Here is a 16,544-nt window from a genome sequence, read left to right as displayed (position 1 = left end):
GAGTTGGGACTCAGCGGCTGGTGGGGAGTGTTCAGAGACGGATAAGGAGAAAGGATGAGAGCAAGAGACAGTAGAGACAGAGGCTGGAAGGGAATAAGGGGAGACAGAAAAAGCTCTGCTGGAATCTGATGAATAAGGCTGGGGATAAATGGAACAAGATAAGGGAAAGATGGTGGGCTGAGGGATCTTGGTGCAAGCTAGAGCAGAGTTGCATTGGTTATTTACTGAGATACGGGTGAAAAGCTTTTGTTTGCCTGTCACTCAGGCAGATCAATTTAAACATAAGTATATTGAGGTAGTAATAAGAAAATGGAATGTGGAAAGTGCAATGCAGGGGAACAAATAAAGTGCAAGGGCCACAACCTTGCCATGGTTTGGAGGCTTGTGTACTGCAATGACCTGGAGAGCTATGTTAGCTGGAGTCAGGGCTTTATTCTTTGGTTCTTGGTAGGGTCACCCATGCCAATCAGAGCAAAGGGTAGAGGCCAGACTAAGAGTGGTCCACTGGTCCTCCAGGTCTTGGGTTCAGTTCAGGGCTAACAACCCTGACTGGTAAAACAAAATTGTTATGGAAACAGCAGTGAAGATTCCTTCTGCAGCAGAGTGCAACAGTATTCCTGAGTCTCCATTTGGGACTCGCATGACTGACAGTCGTGAAAACCGAGAGGAAGCTATGAACACGATGAAGGAAGCCCCGAACACCACCAGAGATGGAGGACCTTCATTGCTCCCCTAAACACCAGTGGCATAATGGGCAGTAAGTGACCATAGTGTGGTATAGATTAGGAGATCAAGGGTTCCTCTTTATCATCCATTCAAGAGTCTTGTTATGCTGCATGGAAGCTGTCCTTGAACCTGGTGGTATGTGTTCTCAAGATTTTGTATCTTCTGCCATGTGGGAAGAGACAATGTCCAGAATGGGTGGAGTCTTTGATTGTGATGTCTGCTTTCCCAAGGCAGTGGGGAAATATAGACAGTCCATGGAGGGGAGGCAGGTTTGCGAGGAGTCTGCTGTCCAGCTGAGTGGAATCTTCCCATCAGCAGCTTCCCCTCCAACTTCCAGGAATGTGACGGAGCTCTCCAACTTCTGCTGGTCTCCCTCCCTGCTATGATTAGAGCTGGTTTATTATTGTCACATGTATCGAAGTACTGTGGAAAAACTGGTCTTGCATACTGTACACACAGATCAATTCACTGAGGTAGTACAAGGTAAGCAATTGTAGTTTGAAGTATATTTATTATCAAAGTATGGATACGTTATATAACCTTGAGATTCGTCTCCTTGCAGGTAGCCACCAAACAAAGAAACCCCAAAACAACCCATTTACAAATAAAATGAAACACCTAATGTGAGAGGGGGAAACAAAAATTGTGCAAACAATGAAAGTAAGCTTATAGCTTCAGAAGTGATGTTTTATGAAAGACACAAAGCCAGACATCACTGCAGCTGGAGCAGGCCACAATTTTAGTTCAGTGTAGAGCTGAGTGACAGTTTGTTGTCCATTGTTTACATTTACTGTTCTATAGATTTGCTAAGTATACCCGCAGAAGAAGAATCTCAGGGTTGTATGTGGTGCCATGCATGTACTCTGGTAATAAATTTTAATTTGAACATTGAACTTTAAACGTCATGGAGTAGTGAGCAGAACTGGCCCGTCCCTTGCCTCTGGTCCCGACACACTGACTTTTTCAATCTGGCCCAGCTGCTGAAATCACCCAAATGTCAGGTCATTCCTTGCGCTTGAACCACTCTGGGGTCAAGACTCTGCCACCACGATTTGGCCCCTACCCGACCTTTCCAATTCGGCTTGGTGCTTAAATTGGACAAACATTGGGTCTTTCCTCACTCTCGGATGCCTTAACTCTGTTTCGACCCTGCCTCCGCTTGCCTCGACTTTGCCTTGCCTTGCCTCCACATTGTTCGTGTTGATCATTATTAATAAGGTATTTAGTTGTTTTTTGCTGCCTATAAGAAGTTGCTGGGCTTCTCCAGCACCATCTTTAACTAGAAGATAAAACGCAAAATAAAGTGTAGCAGCTGCAGAGAAAGTAGAGTGCAGGTAAACAACAAAGTACAAGAAGATAATGGGGTTGATTGCGAGGTCAAAAGTCTGTTCTATAGTACTAGGAGCCATTCAATAGTTTTATAACAACGAGGTAGGTAGAAACTATTTGCGCTGGTGTCTGAGTTTTCAGGCTTTTGTATCTTCTGCCCATTGGGAAGGGGAGAATTGAGAATGCCTGCGTAGGTGAGGTCTTTGATTACGCTAGCTGTTTTACTGAGGCAACAAAAAGTGTGGCCATGGTCTCTAGAGGGAAGGCTAGTTTTCATGATGTGTTGAGCTGTGTCCATAACCCTCTGAGTTTTCTTGCGGTCATTGGTTCCTAACTATGCTATTCTGTTCTTATGTAGCCTTTCTGTTTCTTTCCCTGCCTCTCACTCTATCTCTCTCTTTCTGCAGCTCAAACCCCCTCCTGAATCCTTCTCTCCCTGCCAAGCACCATGGAGGACAAGCCTTCCAGGAGACGTTTGAAGGCCAGGAGAGACAGCACTCCGATGAGCAAGAGGAGAGCCCGAGGGGGCGCCGAGGGGACTCGCACTCGGCTCTGGGAGGGCCAGGACGTGCTGGCTCGCTGGAGTGATGGCCTGCTGTACCTGGGCAAGATCCGGAAGGTAACAGCTACCCAGAGGGTGCGCTCGGAACCTCGACCTCTTGCCTCATTGTCCCAACCCTCCAGGTGAAGCAGTGGAAGTTTCAAAGAATCAGGGTAGGAGAAGGAGATGTGACCAGCAAAGGTCTATGAAAGTATGAAGGGCTTTACCTTGACGGTGGGCCCATGTAGGCAAATAGAACTTGGATCTATGTGGAATCTGGGAAAGAAATGGAGGAAAACATCAGTGGGATTGGTTAGAATTGGGACATGGGGCCAATGAGACAATTGGAACAGGCACCTTAGTTTAGTGTATGAGGTGTGATTGGAATGGGTGTTTACAGGGTTTCCTCACTGGGCAACTGGAACCACAGCAGGAATGCAAAGGGGTGGCTGTTGGGCTTTATGTGAAGAGATCAAGAGACATTTGGGCAGATGCATGCATCTCAATCAAGTTTATTATCACTGACAAGGCTTTTGGTTCCCCAACTCTGGGGAAAAAACATTGAGTGCGTTCAAACTGTCTGTCCCCTTCATAATTTTATACACCTTTATAAGACCACTCCTCTCTCTCCAACTTTCCAATGAGTAAAGTCTCAAACTCCCTCCACAAATTCGAAGTTTGGAGTGCGTATATGTCACCATATACTATTGAGATTTATTTTCTTGGGGACATTCACAATAAAACAAAGAAATACAAAGGAATCGACGAGAAACTACACACCAAAGACAGAGAAACAGCCAAAAGAAGATGAACTATAAATACAAAACAACAAATAAGTAATATTGAGAACATGTGTTGTAAAGTCCTTGACAGTGAGTCTTTAGACTGCACAGTCATCTCAGCGTAGAGGTGAGTGAAGTTATCCACACTAGTTCAGGAGCCTGATGGTTATGGGGTAATAACTGTTCCTGAAATTGGTTGTGTGGGTTCTAAGGTCCCTGTACCACCTGTCCGATGGCAGCAGTGAGAAGTTGCCGGGACTGAGAGAACTTGGTCCCTCAGGTCCCAGCAACATTCTTGTAAATCTATTCTTCATCCTTTTCCACTTGATATCATCTTTTCTATAGCAGAGTGACCACACTGAACACCATATTCCAATGTGGCCTCACCATCATATACTACTGTAGCATCTACATATCAGTGCCCTGACTGAAGATCAGCATGCCAAAAGCCACCTTCACATTCTCTGTATCTCTGATTCATCTTTCAGGGAACTATGTACTTCTACTCCTTGATTCCTCTTTAAGATCGATTAGGAAAAGTCCAGCCACCCACTGGGGAGTGTGGTCAGGATGGGGAATGGGCCCAGGGTAGTCTCAGAGTGCATGGTTCAGAAGCCTTCACACCTCTTTGGAAGGTGCTGAGATGTCGGGTGGAGTTTGGAAGGGGAGGCTTCCTTTCTTGCCCAATTTCCGCTGGCAGTGTGTTCTGGACCGATCAGTACCAGCACTGAGTGCTGCTTAGTCCCCACCAGTGCTGCCAATGTGTAGGCCACAGATGTTGTGCGATCACACTCACTGCCTTCCTTCCGTTCCTTTGGTGTGTAGGTGGACCGGTGGAAGCATATCTGCCTTGTTCGCTTCGAGGACAACTCTGAGTTCTGGGAGATGTGGAAGGACATATACCCCTGTGAGTATCCACTCTGGTCAGACCGTCCTTGGAGTACTGTGTTACATTCTGGCCATATCGTTATAGGAAGGATGAGGAAGTTTTGGAGTGCTTGTAGATGAGATTTACCGGAATGCTGGCTAGATTAGAGAATGTGTTATATGAGGAAAGATTGGGTCAGCTAGAACTCTTCTCTTTGGAGCAAAGGAGGATGAGAGGATTCTTGATTGAGATGCTTAAAATTATAACAGGCATAATAGTGGGCAGCCAGCATCTCTTTCCCAGGGCCGTGACCAATATCAGAGGATAAGGTAAGTGGAGCAAAGTTTAGGGGAGATGGCAGAGGTTTTTTTTTTAACATAGTGGTGAATGCCTGCAACACACTGCCAGGGGTGGTGGTAGAGGCTGATAGAAAAGGGATATTTCAGAGACTCTTAGATGGGCGCATGGAAATAAGAAAAAAACGAACGGAAGGGTTAGATTGCTTGTGGAGTAGATTTATTTAATTTGGCACAACATGGTGGGCTGAACACCCTGTACTGTTCTATGATCTTTGTTCTAAAACTCAGGAAAAATACAACACAACACCAACTCGTACTCCTACAAAATAGGAGCAGGTTTGGGCTACCAACTTACCCCTGCCATTCATTATGATCAGGGCTGATCTATGCTTCCCTCAATTCATCTGCTGTGCTATTTCTCCAAACCCTTCTATTCATCGGTATATCAGTCTAACACTTCCCTCCCACAGCCCTCCATTTTCCTTTCATCCATGTGCCTGTCTAAGTTTGTAAAATGCCCCTAATGTATCTGCTTGTACCACCAGCCTTGGCAGTGTGTTCCACACACTGTTGCTGTAAACAAAACAATTTGCCTCTGACATCCCCCCCCCGCCCCCCCCAATGCCTTCTTCCAACACATTAAATTTGTGCCCTCTGGTATTAGCCATTGCTGCTGTGGAAGCAAAGTGCTCACTTTCTACGATGCTTATCATTTATGCACCTCTGCCAAGTCACCTCTCATCTTTCTTAGCAAACAATAAAGCTCTCGCTGGCTCAACCTGTCCTCATAAAACATACTCTCTAAGCCAGGCAGCAGCCTGGTAAATATCCTCAGCACCTTCTCCCAGCATCCAGGTAAATCTCCTCTGCACCTTTTCCCAAGCTTCCAGATCCTTCCTATGATGGTGAGACCTGAACTGAATACAATACTCCCAAGTGTGGGCTAAACAGAGTTTTATAGAGCTGCAGCATTACCTCAACGCCACCTCTCAACTAATGAAGGCCAACACACCATATGGTTTTTAATGGTTAGTGATGCTTTGCCTCTCAGTGTATCAAATGCAGAGGCTCAAATGCCCTGCTGTAACCCCACCCTGCATTAGATTGCTCCATTCTACTCCCACCACTCACAACGGTGTAGCTCAGATGTAACACAGCCTTGCGATCCACTGAGTGATTGCTCCCAATGATAATGGCATTGGGATCTGGGTGTTAGCCCTGCCTGTTGAGCTCGTGATGCCCGTGACGTGATGCGTCTCTCGTTCTGTGTCTGTAGCCGCCCTCCCGGGCTCAGAGCAGGTCTGCTTCCTCTGCTGCGACGACACCTCCAGCCAGCACAACCTGATCGTCATCTGTGCAAAATGCAAACAAGGTAAGGAAGCCCTGCAGCACCTTGTGGCGGAGCGGGGTCTGTTTACTGCCTGCTCCACATCTCGGAATTGGCACAGTCTTTGAATTTGTTTTGCTTTTAATTGTTATTTGTACACTTTAGCTCCCTGTTTGGTTTCTCAAAAGGTTAGCAAGAGCTGATCTCACAGAAATGAATAAATTCACACAGGTTTAGTGCTTATAGATGATGTATAAGGTGATGAGGTATAGGTAGCAGACAACCAGTACCTTTTCCCCAGGGTGGTACTTACTAATTCCAGAGGATATCCAGTGAAGGTGAGTGGAGGAAAGTATAGGGGAGAATATCAGAGGTAGTTTTATTTTACAAAGGGAGTGGGATGCACTGCCAGAGTCCTGATAGAGGTTGATATGATAAGCTCTTGGATAGGCACATGGGTGAAAGAAAAATGGAGGGCTATGTCAGACGGAATGGTTAGATCAGGGGTTCCAACCTTTTCTATGCTATGGACCAATACCATTAAGTGAGAGATCCATGGACCCCAGGTTGGGAACTCCTCGGTTAGGTATAGAGTGAGGTGGGATTTGCTCACCTCGGACATGTATTCAGAAGATGGGCAGAATGATCTCTTCACAGTATTCAAAGTGCTTAGGGGAAATGAGATGGAGGGTGCAGAGTTGGAGATATTACCTCCCCTCCGCTCAGTTGCTGTGTCCAGCTCCAGGGGTCAGAGAGGAAGAGGATCAGGTGAAGTTACATGGTCAGAGGTTGGCAAGGCTTTGGAATCCTCTTCTGAAGAGGGCTCAGTAACTTTCAAGAGGGAGATGGATAGAGTTCTGGATGGGAAGAATGGTAGGGGGTGATTACAGGAGAGTGGGGCTGAGATTGAAGTCTAGTTGTGAACCTGTTCGATGTGGAGCAGGGACCAGTGTCTGGAGTTTCTAGATTTGTAGGTGGCCTTATTGTTGGTAACTATTCTCCTGCTTTCTGGCCTCCTGAACCCATGACCTGTCCCACCCCACCATCCATGTGACCCACTCCACCAAACCCATGCCCCCCGTCCTGCCCCTCTCCCAGCCCAATTTCACCCCTACTCTCTTCGATGAGGATGGAGAACGTTCTGCCTTAGGTACTATCATTATGTTTAAGGGACATACTGTACATAGGTAAGATACAGAGAGATGTGGCCCTAATGGGGGCAAAGAGGTCTGCATGAACTGAAGGGCCTGTTTATGTGCGGTGCAACTACAATGTGGGGATGACTGACACACAGACTCCCAACACAACAGACTTGGTGGGCTTGGCATGTTGACACCTGGAACCGAAAACAAGTTCAAGGTTCAAATCCTACAATGGCGGCGATCCAGGTTCAAATCTCACCATGCCAACTATGGAATTAAAAATTCAGTCAATAATAATTTCCAAATTTTAAAAAGAAAGTAGTAATGATGAGTACCAAACCATAGGATTAGTGTTTAAAAAAAACATGCAGTTCATTGATAACTAAAATGCTGCCTGTGTGCAATCCAAGATCCATCAATGACTCCAGACTGACCCCTTGTGGTGGGTGTAAATCTAAGCAAGTCTATTCATGTTTGCTGCCCAGATTATGAAAAAGATTTAATATTTGACAAGAGACTTGCTCCTCCAAGGCCTTTCCCCACACCTGGGCAGGTCCTGAGAGGTTTTGCAGCCAATGATGTCCCTTTGCAGTAGAGTCACTGCCATAAGGTAAGCCGTGTTGCCACAAACTCCCACAAACAACAATGATTACAACCTCCACATCTTGGTTACAAGAGATCTTGGCTGAGGGATTAAGAATTTTGATGGGATACAGTGAGGATTTGCTGGTGTTTTGAATTATTCCCATGGGATCTTCAGTGAAATCAGAGAGAATTACAATAGGAAAGTAGGCCCTTTGGTCCAACCAGTTTGTGCTGGCCATCAACCACCTAACCACTTACTTATACTCTTTTTGTATTGATCCCACTTTAATTCTCCCCACTTTCTCATCAACTCCCCCTGGATTCCAGCCCTCACTAGGGATAATTTACAGTGGCCAGTTAATCCTCCACCCCGCAGGTGTTTGGGACATAGGAGGAAAGTACAGCTCCCAGGGAAGACCCATGTGGTCTCAGAGAGAATGTGCAAACTACACCAGCATGCGCACGCAGTGCCAGAGGTCAGAGTTTCTAGTGTGTGTCACGGGCACTCGATCACTGTGCCATCCTTGGGATGAAATCTCACTGCACCACTTTTATGCATCCAGGACAAGGAAGCGGGCAAAAAAAAAATCATTGCAGCTACTACCCACCCTGCAAACTGCCTTTTCTAAAAGCTCCCTCCTGGAAAGCCCTGTACGGCTATTCAAACTGAAAATTCATGCCATCTGGGAAGTTTTTTTCCCCCCAGGTAGTTAACCTGATCAACCACTCTGGTTAGCCCCCTCACCCCTTCCCCATCTATTTCCTGAGTCACTGCAGTGCTCTGTAAACCCGTTTACATTGTAAATACACGCTGGTATTTATTATATTTTATTCCATTTCTAATTTACTTCTAATTTTATTTTCTATATTCTTTATTCTTTATGATTGTTGAATGTTGTTGCTTCGCTTCACATTGACCCTTGATTTCTCTTTCACTGTGGGAGTGATGGTGTGGTTGCCAGTGGATTCCGGAGAGACTCAAACCTACGATTCTTCCCCCTTGGGGGTTGCCCCGTTGACCACAGTCTGGCACAAGGTATCTCACTTTCTCCTCTTGCCCTGTAGGGTATCACCAGGAGTGCCATGCCCCACCAATCAAGGCTGACGGGGTGGCCCCGTCCTCGTGGATTTGCCGTTGCTGTGTTTTCGCCGTGGCCACCAAGGTAAGACAGGGTCTCTTGTCGACCTGGGCAGCTCTAGTGCTCAGCAGATGGTGAAATGAGGGTGATGCTGTGGAGAACCCAGAACCCACAGCTTTGTCCGTCAGGTAGCAATGTCTTTGGATAAGACAGTACTACAGCTGAATGGTAATAAGACAACCCGATAGTAGGCTGTTATACCCACATCTGCCTAGTAAGGCAGCTTTCGCCATCTTGACCTCGTTTCGGTTTCCAGTTGTTATTCACACCGGTGATTCAAGGCCTGTTTGAAGCTCTCCAGTCCAATATCTCTATGTATAGTGTCCAGCAGCACAGACCTGTTCTGATCTTAGTTTAGTCTTCCCCTCCGCCATCAGATTTTTGAACATACAATAAACCCATCAACCCCACCTCTCTACTTGTGCTCTCTTTTTGCACCACTTATTTAATTTAATTAATATGGTTCTTGTTGTAATTTATGGTATCTTCTGTATTGCACTGTACTGCTGCCACAAAACAAAATTTCATGGCATATGTCAGTAGTAATAAACCTGATTTTGTAGCTAATTAACCCACCAGTGTGTCCTCAGCAATCTCACTGGATAGCAATTCCGACTCAAGTTGCATACCGTTGTTGGAACTAGCGGGGGTGTCTTGGTGGTGGAATGTTGCAGTATCTTGAGTGAGCAGCCCTCCTCAGACGAGGGTGCCACTTACTGTGATTGGGCTTGTCTGGGCTCTGGCACCAGTGAGACCTCGAAGGAGCCGGTGTAGAAAGTTCCAACATGTAGCACAGGAATTTCAAGTACAGCTACCCCTCTTACAACTGTCATTTACAACACGGGACATTACAAAAGATGCTTAGCCAAATTTTAGCTGCACACACACAGGAAGGCACAAGTACACACTCACTCACTCACTCTGTGTGTACTGCACACCGTGTACACTTGTGTTCTGTCAGGAGGCTGTTTGGATTGATTTTCTTGTCAATTTCCTTCAGAAGTGTGTGCCCATGTTATTGACCAAGGTCTGTGCGTGTTTCTGTTTTGTGTTTCTGCCAGAAAGGAGGAGCCTTGAAGAAGGGTCCCTATGCCAAAGCCATGCTGGCTATGAAGCAGGCGCTGCCCTACCAGCTTGAGTCTTTGGAGTGGGACTCCGAGCACCTCACCAATCAGCAGCAGTGTTACTGCTACTGCGGCGGCCCTGGCGAGTGAGTATCCCACCTGCCTCTGCTGGGTTTGCAGAGTTCAGTTGCTAAGTCCGTCTCTTCCCACACCCACACTCCTCCCAGAATGTCTTCTGCACCCCACCCATTGCCTTCCCTCTGGTTCTCTCTGAACTTTGGGGTAGGGCGTGTGTGCGTGCTCAATTGAGTTCAGAACCCTGACAGTGAGATTTATTGAGCTTGAGATCCTGGGGTGGGACAGGGGTTATGCAGTGTGGTTTATTAGTTTGTGCTCTGACCCCAAAGCCATGTTGAACCTACTATAAGGACCTTCTGTTGATACACATGGCTGGGGGAAAGTTAGGCTTGGTGGTGTGAGACAGCAGCACTAATTGCCCCCCAGCAGCCCCAGCAGCCCCACCTTCACGATCCAGCCCTTCGTCCTGTCCATTAGCTACATTGGCCTAGAGTTACAGATGAGAGAGTGTAAGTTCAAAGATGTGGGGAAGGTGATTTTTACACAGTGATGAGTGCCTGGAATGTTCTCTCTGGAAAAGTGGTGGAAGCAGATATAACAGGGGTCTTGAAGAGGCTTCTGGATAGGTTCATGGGTGTTCAGAAATGGAAGGATATAGACGTCGTGTTGCAGAAGGGTCTGTTCCTGTGCTGAACTGTGTTGTAAGTTCTGATTTTAACATAGGTTGTTACAACATCTCTCACTCTGCATCCATGAATATTTGGAACCTCTTCCCCTGCCCCAGAGTTGGAAGTCCTCCAGGTTCTGCCCAAGTAGCCCTGACCCAGAATCCAAGGCCCGACAGAACTGAAGGCTAAAAGAGCCAAGTACCTTCTGAACTAATTGCACGCCTGCATTTTGTCCAAGTCCCTCCAATCCTTTCCTATCCATATACCTGTTAAATGTTGTACCCTCCCCATTTCTTCTGGCAACACATTCCATACAGCCACCACCCTCTGTGTGGAGAAACTTGCCACTTGAGTTCCTTCTAAATCATTCCCCTCTCACCTTAAACCTCTAGTTTTTGACTCCACAACTGGGAGAAAGACGCTTGACTCCCTACCATGAGCTGTGTCTCCCTGCTCATTGGTCTAATTGCCATTGGCTGTTGCAGGCCATCAGGGAAAGACCCATAAGCAGCTTCTCCAGGGTAGGTTCTGGAGAACCTCCACAGGCTCCTTCCAGCTCCATCCCAGCCCCTTCCAGGGAAATGGGGGGTGGGGGGGTGGTGGTTGAAACATGCAAATTGAAGTAAAATCAGAAAATGCTGGAAAGCCATAGTGGTCATGTCGCTGACACTGTCTGTCTCTGGGGCTTACAAGGCAGGGGAGGGGGAAGAAGAGGTGAGCTGTAATGATAGGGCAGTCATTGGTTAGGGGAACAGAAAGGAGGTTCTGTGGGCGAGAACGAGATTCCCAGATGGTTTGTTGCCTCCTGGGTGCCTGGGTCAGGAGCATATCTGATCAAGTCGGGAGCATTCTTAAGTGGGAGAGTAAGCAGCCAGAGTTCGAAATCCATGTGTTGGTATTAATGACATGGGTAGGAGGACTGATGAGGTCCTGCAAAGTGAGTTCTGGGAGTTAGGTGCCAAGATAAAGGACAGGACCTCCAGGATTGCTACCCATGCCACCTGTTTGTGAGGCCAGAAATAGGAAAATCATACACTTTAGTACATGGCTAAGGAGATGGTGCAGTAGGGAGGGATTCAGATTACTGAATCATTGGGTTCACTTCCAGGTAAGGTGGGACCTGTACAGAAGGGACGGTTTGATCCTGAACTCAAGTGGGTCTATATCTTAGTGGGAAGGTTTGCAAGTGCTACATAGAGGGGTTTAGCTGAAGGAGATGGGGGAGATCTTAGATGGATTTTTTTTTTTGGCTCTGTATTTACTTGGGAGATGGACACAGAGTCTATAGATGTGAGGCAATGTAGCAGTGAGGTTGTGGACCCTATACAGATTGTGTAGGAGGAGGTGTTTGCTGTCTTGAAGCAAGTTGGGGTGGATAGATCCCCATGGCCTGACAAAGTGTGACCTCAGACCTTGTGGGAGGCAAGTGCAGAAATTGCAGGGGCCCTAGCAGAGATACTTAAAACATCTTTAGCCACAGGTGAGGTGCCGGAGGATTGGAGGATAGCTAATGTTGTCACGTTGTTTAAGAAAGGCTCTAAGAATAAGCCATGAAATAATATGCCAGTGAGCTAATATCAATAGTGGGAAAGTTATTGGAAGGTATTCTAAAGGACAAGATATATAATTAGTTGGATAGACAGGGACTGATTAGGGATAATAAAGTCACTTTCTGTGTGGTACACATTGTCTAACTAATCTTACTGAGATTTTAAAGGAAGCTACCAGGAATGTCGATGAAGGCAAGGCAGTGGGTGTTGTCTACGTGGACTTGGGCAAGGCCTTTGGTGAGGTCCCACATAGGTGGTTGGTCAAGACGACTCAGTCACTTGGCATTCAAGGTGAGGTAGTATATTGGATTAGACATTGGTTTCATGGATGGTAGTGGATGGTTGCCTCTCTGACTGGGGCCTGTGACTAGTGGAGTGTTGTAGGCTCCATTATTGTTTATCATCCATATAGATGATAATGTGGTCAACTGAAATAGCAAATTTGCAGATGACAACTAGATTAGGGTGTGGTGGACATGCAGTGGGATCTGGACAAGCTGCTACAATGGGCTGAAAAATAGATGAAATTTAATGCAGCCATGAGGTGTTGCACTTTGGGAGGGTAGGTCTTACAGGGTGAGCAGTAGGATACTGAGGAGTGCAGAAAAATAGAGGGATCGGGGAATATAGATCCATATTTCCATGAAAGTGGTGTCACAGGTAAGTAGGGTCGTAAAGAAAGCTTTTGGTACATTGGCCTTCACAAATCAATGTATTGAGTAAGGAATTGGGATGTTATGTTGAAATTTTGTAAGATGTCGATGAGGCCTAATCTGGAGTATTGTGTCCAGTTTTAATCACATACCTAGAGGAAAGAGGTAAATAAGATTGAAAGAGTGCAGAGAAAATTTACAATGATTTTGCTGGTGTTTGAGGACCAGAATTACAGGGAAAGGTTAAATATGTTAGGACATTATCCCTAGAATGTAGGGAGATTGAGAAATATTTGATAGAGGTTTATAGATAGGGTACATGGGCTTTGTCCACTGAGCCAAAACAAACAAAATGCTGGAGGAACTCAGCAGGCCAGGCAGCACCTCCAGAAAAGAGGAAACAGTTAATGTTTCAGACCAAGACCTTTCTTCAGCATGGGAAAGAAAGGGGAGAAGTCAGATGAAGAAGCTGGGGGGAGGAGAGGAAGAAGAATAAAGTGGCCGATGATTAGAGAAACCAGGAGAGGGGCAGGGTGGAAAGTAAAGAGCTGGGAAGTTGACCGATGAAAGGGGTAAAGGGCTGGAGGAGGGAAAATCTGATAGGAGAGGATAGAAGAGCATGGAAGAAAGGGAAGGGGGAGGAGCACCAAACGGAGGTGATGGCAGGTAAGGAGGTAAGGTAAGGAAACAGGAGTATCGAATGGTGAAGGTAGGCGGGGGTGGGGGGGGGCAGTGACCATAAGTTCGCAAAATCGATGTTCATGCCATCAGGTTGGAGGCTACCCAGTCGGAATAAGGTGTTGCTCCTCCAATCTGAGTGTAGCCTCATTGCGGCAGTAGAGGAGGCCATGGACTGACATGTTAGAATGGGAATGGGAAGTCAAATTGGAATGGGTGGCAGTTGGGAGATCCTGCTTTTTCTGATGGATGGAGCACAGGTGCTTGGTGAAGTGGTCTCCTGATCTATGTCAAGTTTCATTAATATACAGGAGGTAGCCCCAGGAGCACCAGCTACAGTAGATGACCTCAACAGACTCGTAGGTCAGCTTTCAAGTCACCTCTTATCCTCCTTTGTTCCAGGGAGAAAAGACCTGGCTCTCTCTGGACAAAAGGGGATGTCTGCAATTGGGTAACATCTCATAAGTTAATGTAGTTTTGTTTCTTCAGTGAGTATGCTCCTTTGCCTGTGGAAATGTCAGAGAGCTGGCTGTGGGACTTTTCCAGCATGTAAGGCTATACTAATAGAGAAAAGCGAGATGGATGATTGGTGGAAATGGACAGTACAGAAACAGACAAAGTGTGAGTTACCCAAAACTGGAGAATTCCATATTGAGACCAGAAGGCTGCAACATGCCCAATCAGAAGGTGAGGTGTGCCTCCTCAGGCTTGTTGAGCCTTGCTATAACAGTGTAGTGACAGAGAGATCAGAGTGTGTGTGGAATGGGAACAGGTGTGTATCAACACACACACAAAATGCTTGAGCAACTCCAGAGGCCAGGCAGCATCTATGAATTGAATAGTCAATGTTTTGGGCTGAGACCCTTCATTAGGATTAGAAAGGATCTATTCAAATTTCCATTTCCTTCCCTAACTGCTGCCTGGCTTGCTGAGTTCCTCCAGAATTTTGTGTACATTGCTGCAGATTTCCAGCATTTGCAGTCTCTCTTGCACCTGATGTTCTTAAAACAGCTCAAAGTTTTAAATCTTCGTTACGAAAATGCTTTTAATTATTTATTTTTAGAATGTTTCCTAACACCAGAGAGTCAAGCATTGAAAGTTCTTGACAGTCAGCAAAGTTTGGTGGGGTGGGACTTTGATGTGAGTCAAAGGTTTCTAGGAGGAGATTTGTGGGAATAGCTTATTCCACTTGTCTAGGTCTCTCCTGGTTGGTGGGCTCCCTGTGGAAATCTATATCCGATTGGTTTCGAGAGGATGAAGTGTGATAAGTGTGGAGAAGAGGGAGAACAATCTGGGCCATAGGTCCAAACTCCTGGTATGTGCATTTCGACTAGGAAACCATCATTTTGCAATTACCACTAAGCTGCAATTCTAATGTTACTTTATTGAACAACAAACATTTGCCCTAAAAGAGGGTCTTTTATGAGCCTCCTGGATAGGTATATGGAGTTCAGAAAAATAGAGAGCTATGCGCTAGGGAAATGCTAGGCCGTTTCTAGAGTAGATTACATGGTCGGCACAACGTGAGCCGAAGGGCCTGTAATATGTTGTAAATTTTTATGTTCCATGTTTTAAATGAGGAGTTCTTTCCCAGAGTGAAGAATAGACTGGAAGGTAGTTGAGGAATGCTTCATCTTCTTCCAACGGTAGTGAATAAGCTGGCTTTGAAATGTATTGAGCACAGGGCCATTGGGAACCTATTCTATGGGAAATAAAAGGCTCTTGAATGGGAAACAGTTAATGAAAGAGCTGGATTAATTGGAGAACTTTCAAACAGCTGCCGTGGACACTTCATCTTGAATGTCCCCCTATGTCCCAAGCCTCTGTGCTAAGTACAAGCAAGAGTCCCAACTGGGCCTGTCTTGTTATTACTGAGGGTGAGTTATTGACCTGGTTGAGATACCAAGGGGGAAATTGCTCGGCTGGGCATGCACTCGTAGCATCCCCTCCAGCACCTGTGCAGGGACCTTGGCTGTTCAGAGTATCTATCATCAACTTGACAGTGGGATAGAGGGGGGCTCAGGGCTGGCATAGCCACATGGGGAACTAACTGTGGGCAGAATATTGGAAACAGTTCAGATGACAGTGCTGTGACATAATAGACAAAATGGATAAATCCACGGCAATATGGGCAACATGTTAGGTCATTCACCTTTCACATAGCCTTCAAAGACCGGAAAAAGTAGGGCCCTGAGGTGTGCAGTAGAACATAGAGATCTGGGAATACAGATTCATAATCCCTTTAAAGTGGTTAAAGAGATATATAAAGAGAGCTTTTGGCACATTACCCTTCATAAATCAGGGTAATGAGAACAGGAGTAAGGATATTATATTGAAGCTGTATAAGATTTAGCCAGAGAGTGGTGAATCTGTGGAATTCGTTGCCAGTTCATTGGGTATATTTGATAGGTTCTTGATTAATTAGGGTACCAAAGGTTATGGGGAGAAGGGGTTGAGAGGGATAATAAATCCGCCATGATGGAATGACAGAGTAGACTTGATGGGCCAAATGGCCTAACTCTGCTCCTATATCTTACAGTCTTGTTAGGCCAAATTTGCAGTATTTTCTACAAATCTGGTCACCTACCTTCAGGAAAGATATTAACAGGATACAGAGAAAATTTGCTAGGATGTTGCCGCGACTTGACCTGAGTTACGGGGAAAGACTGAATAGGTTCGGACTTTATTCTCTGGACCATGAAAGAATGAGGGCAGATTTGTTACACAAAGTATGCACAATTATGAAGGGCATAGATAGTGTAAATGCAAGCAGGCTTTTTCCACTGAGGTTGGGTTAGTCTAGAACTAGAGTTCATAGGCTAAGGGTGAAGTGAAATATTCAATGGGAATTTCAGGGGGATCTTCTCACTCAGACGGTGGTGTGAGTGTAGAACAAGCTGCCAACAGAAGTGGTGCATATGGGTTGAATTGCAACATTTAAGAGGAGTTTGTGTCAGCACATGGATGAGAAGTGTACCTGGCCCTGGTCCTGGTTCAGGTAGATGGGACTAGGCAGAACAGCAAGTCAGTAGATTGAATTGGCCAGAGGGCCTATAGTGACTCTCAAACAGATAAAAACTAGAGGGCATAAGTTTGGGGTGAGAGGCAGGAGTTC

The 16,544-nt window shown here is 46.0% G+C and overlaps 1 protein-coding gene across 7 annotated transcripts in view; it reads left to right on the top strand.

Annotated features, from left to right (window-relative positions):
- phf1 (PHD finger protein 1) overlaps window positions 1-16,544 on the top strand; it is a 68,333-nt gene that overhangs the window by 15,095 nt on the left and 36,694 nt on the right. For all 7 annotated transcript variants that reach the window (XM_063048253.1, XM_063048246.1, XM_063048250.1 and 4 more), the window contains 5 exons: window positions 2,463-2,674; window positions 4,204-4,285; window positions 5,822-5,917; window positions 8,665-8,762; window positions 9,800-9,948. In XM_063048253.1, the coding sequence (XP_062904323.1) occupies window positions 2,504-2,674; window positions 4,204-4,285; window positions 5,822-5,917; window positions 8,665-8,762; window positions 9,800-9,948 (596 nt within the window). In that variant the 5' untranslated portion in view covers window positions 2,463-2,503. The remainder of the gene's footprint in view (window positions 1-2,462; window positions 2,675-4,203; window positions 4,286-5,821; window positions 5,918-8,664; window positions 8,763-9,799; window positions 9,949-16,544) is intronic.

Source organism: Mobula hypostoma, chromosome 5, assembly GCF_963921235.1.
Source record: "Mobula hypostoma chromosome 5, sMobHyp1.1, whole genome shotgun sequence".
Lineage (NCBI taxonomy): Eukaryota > Metazoa > Chordata > Chondrichthyes > Myliobatiformes > Myliobatidae > Mobula > Mobula hypostoma.
The sequence above is the reverse complement of the archived record's forward strand: the minus strand, read 5'-3'. Positions and strand labels throughout refer to the sequence as shown.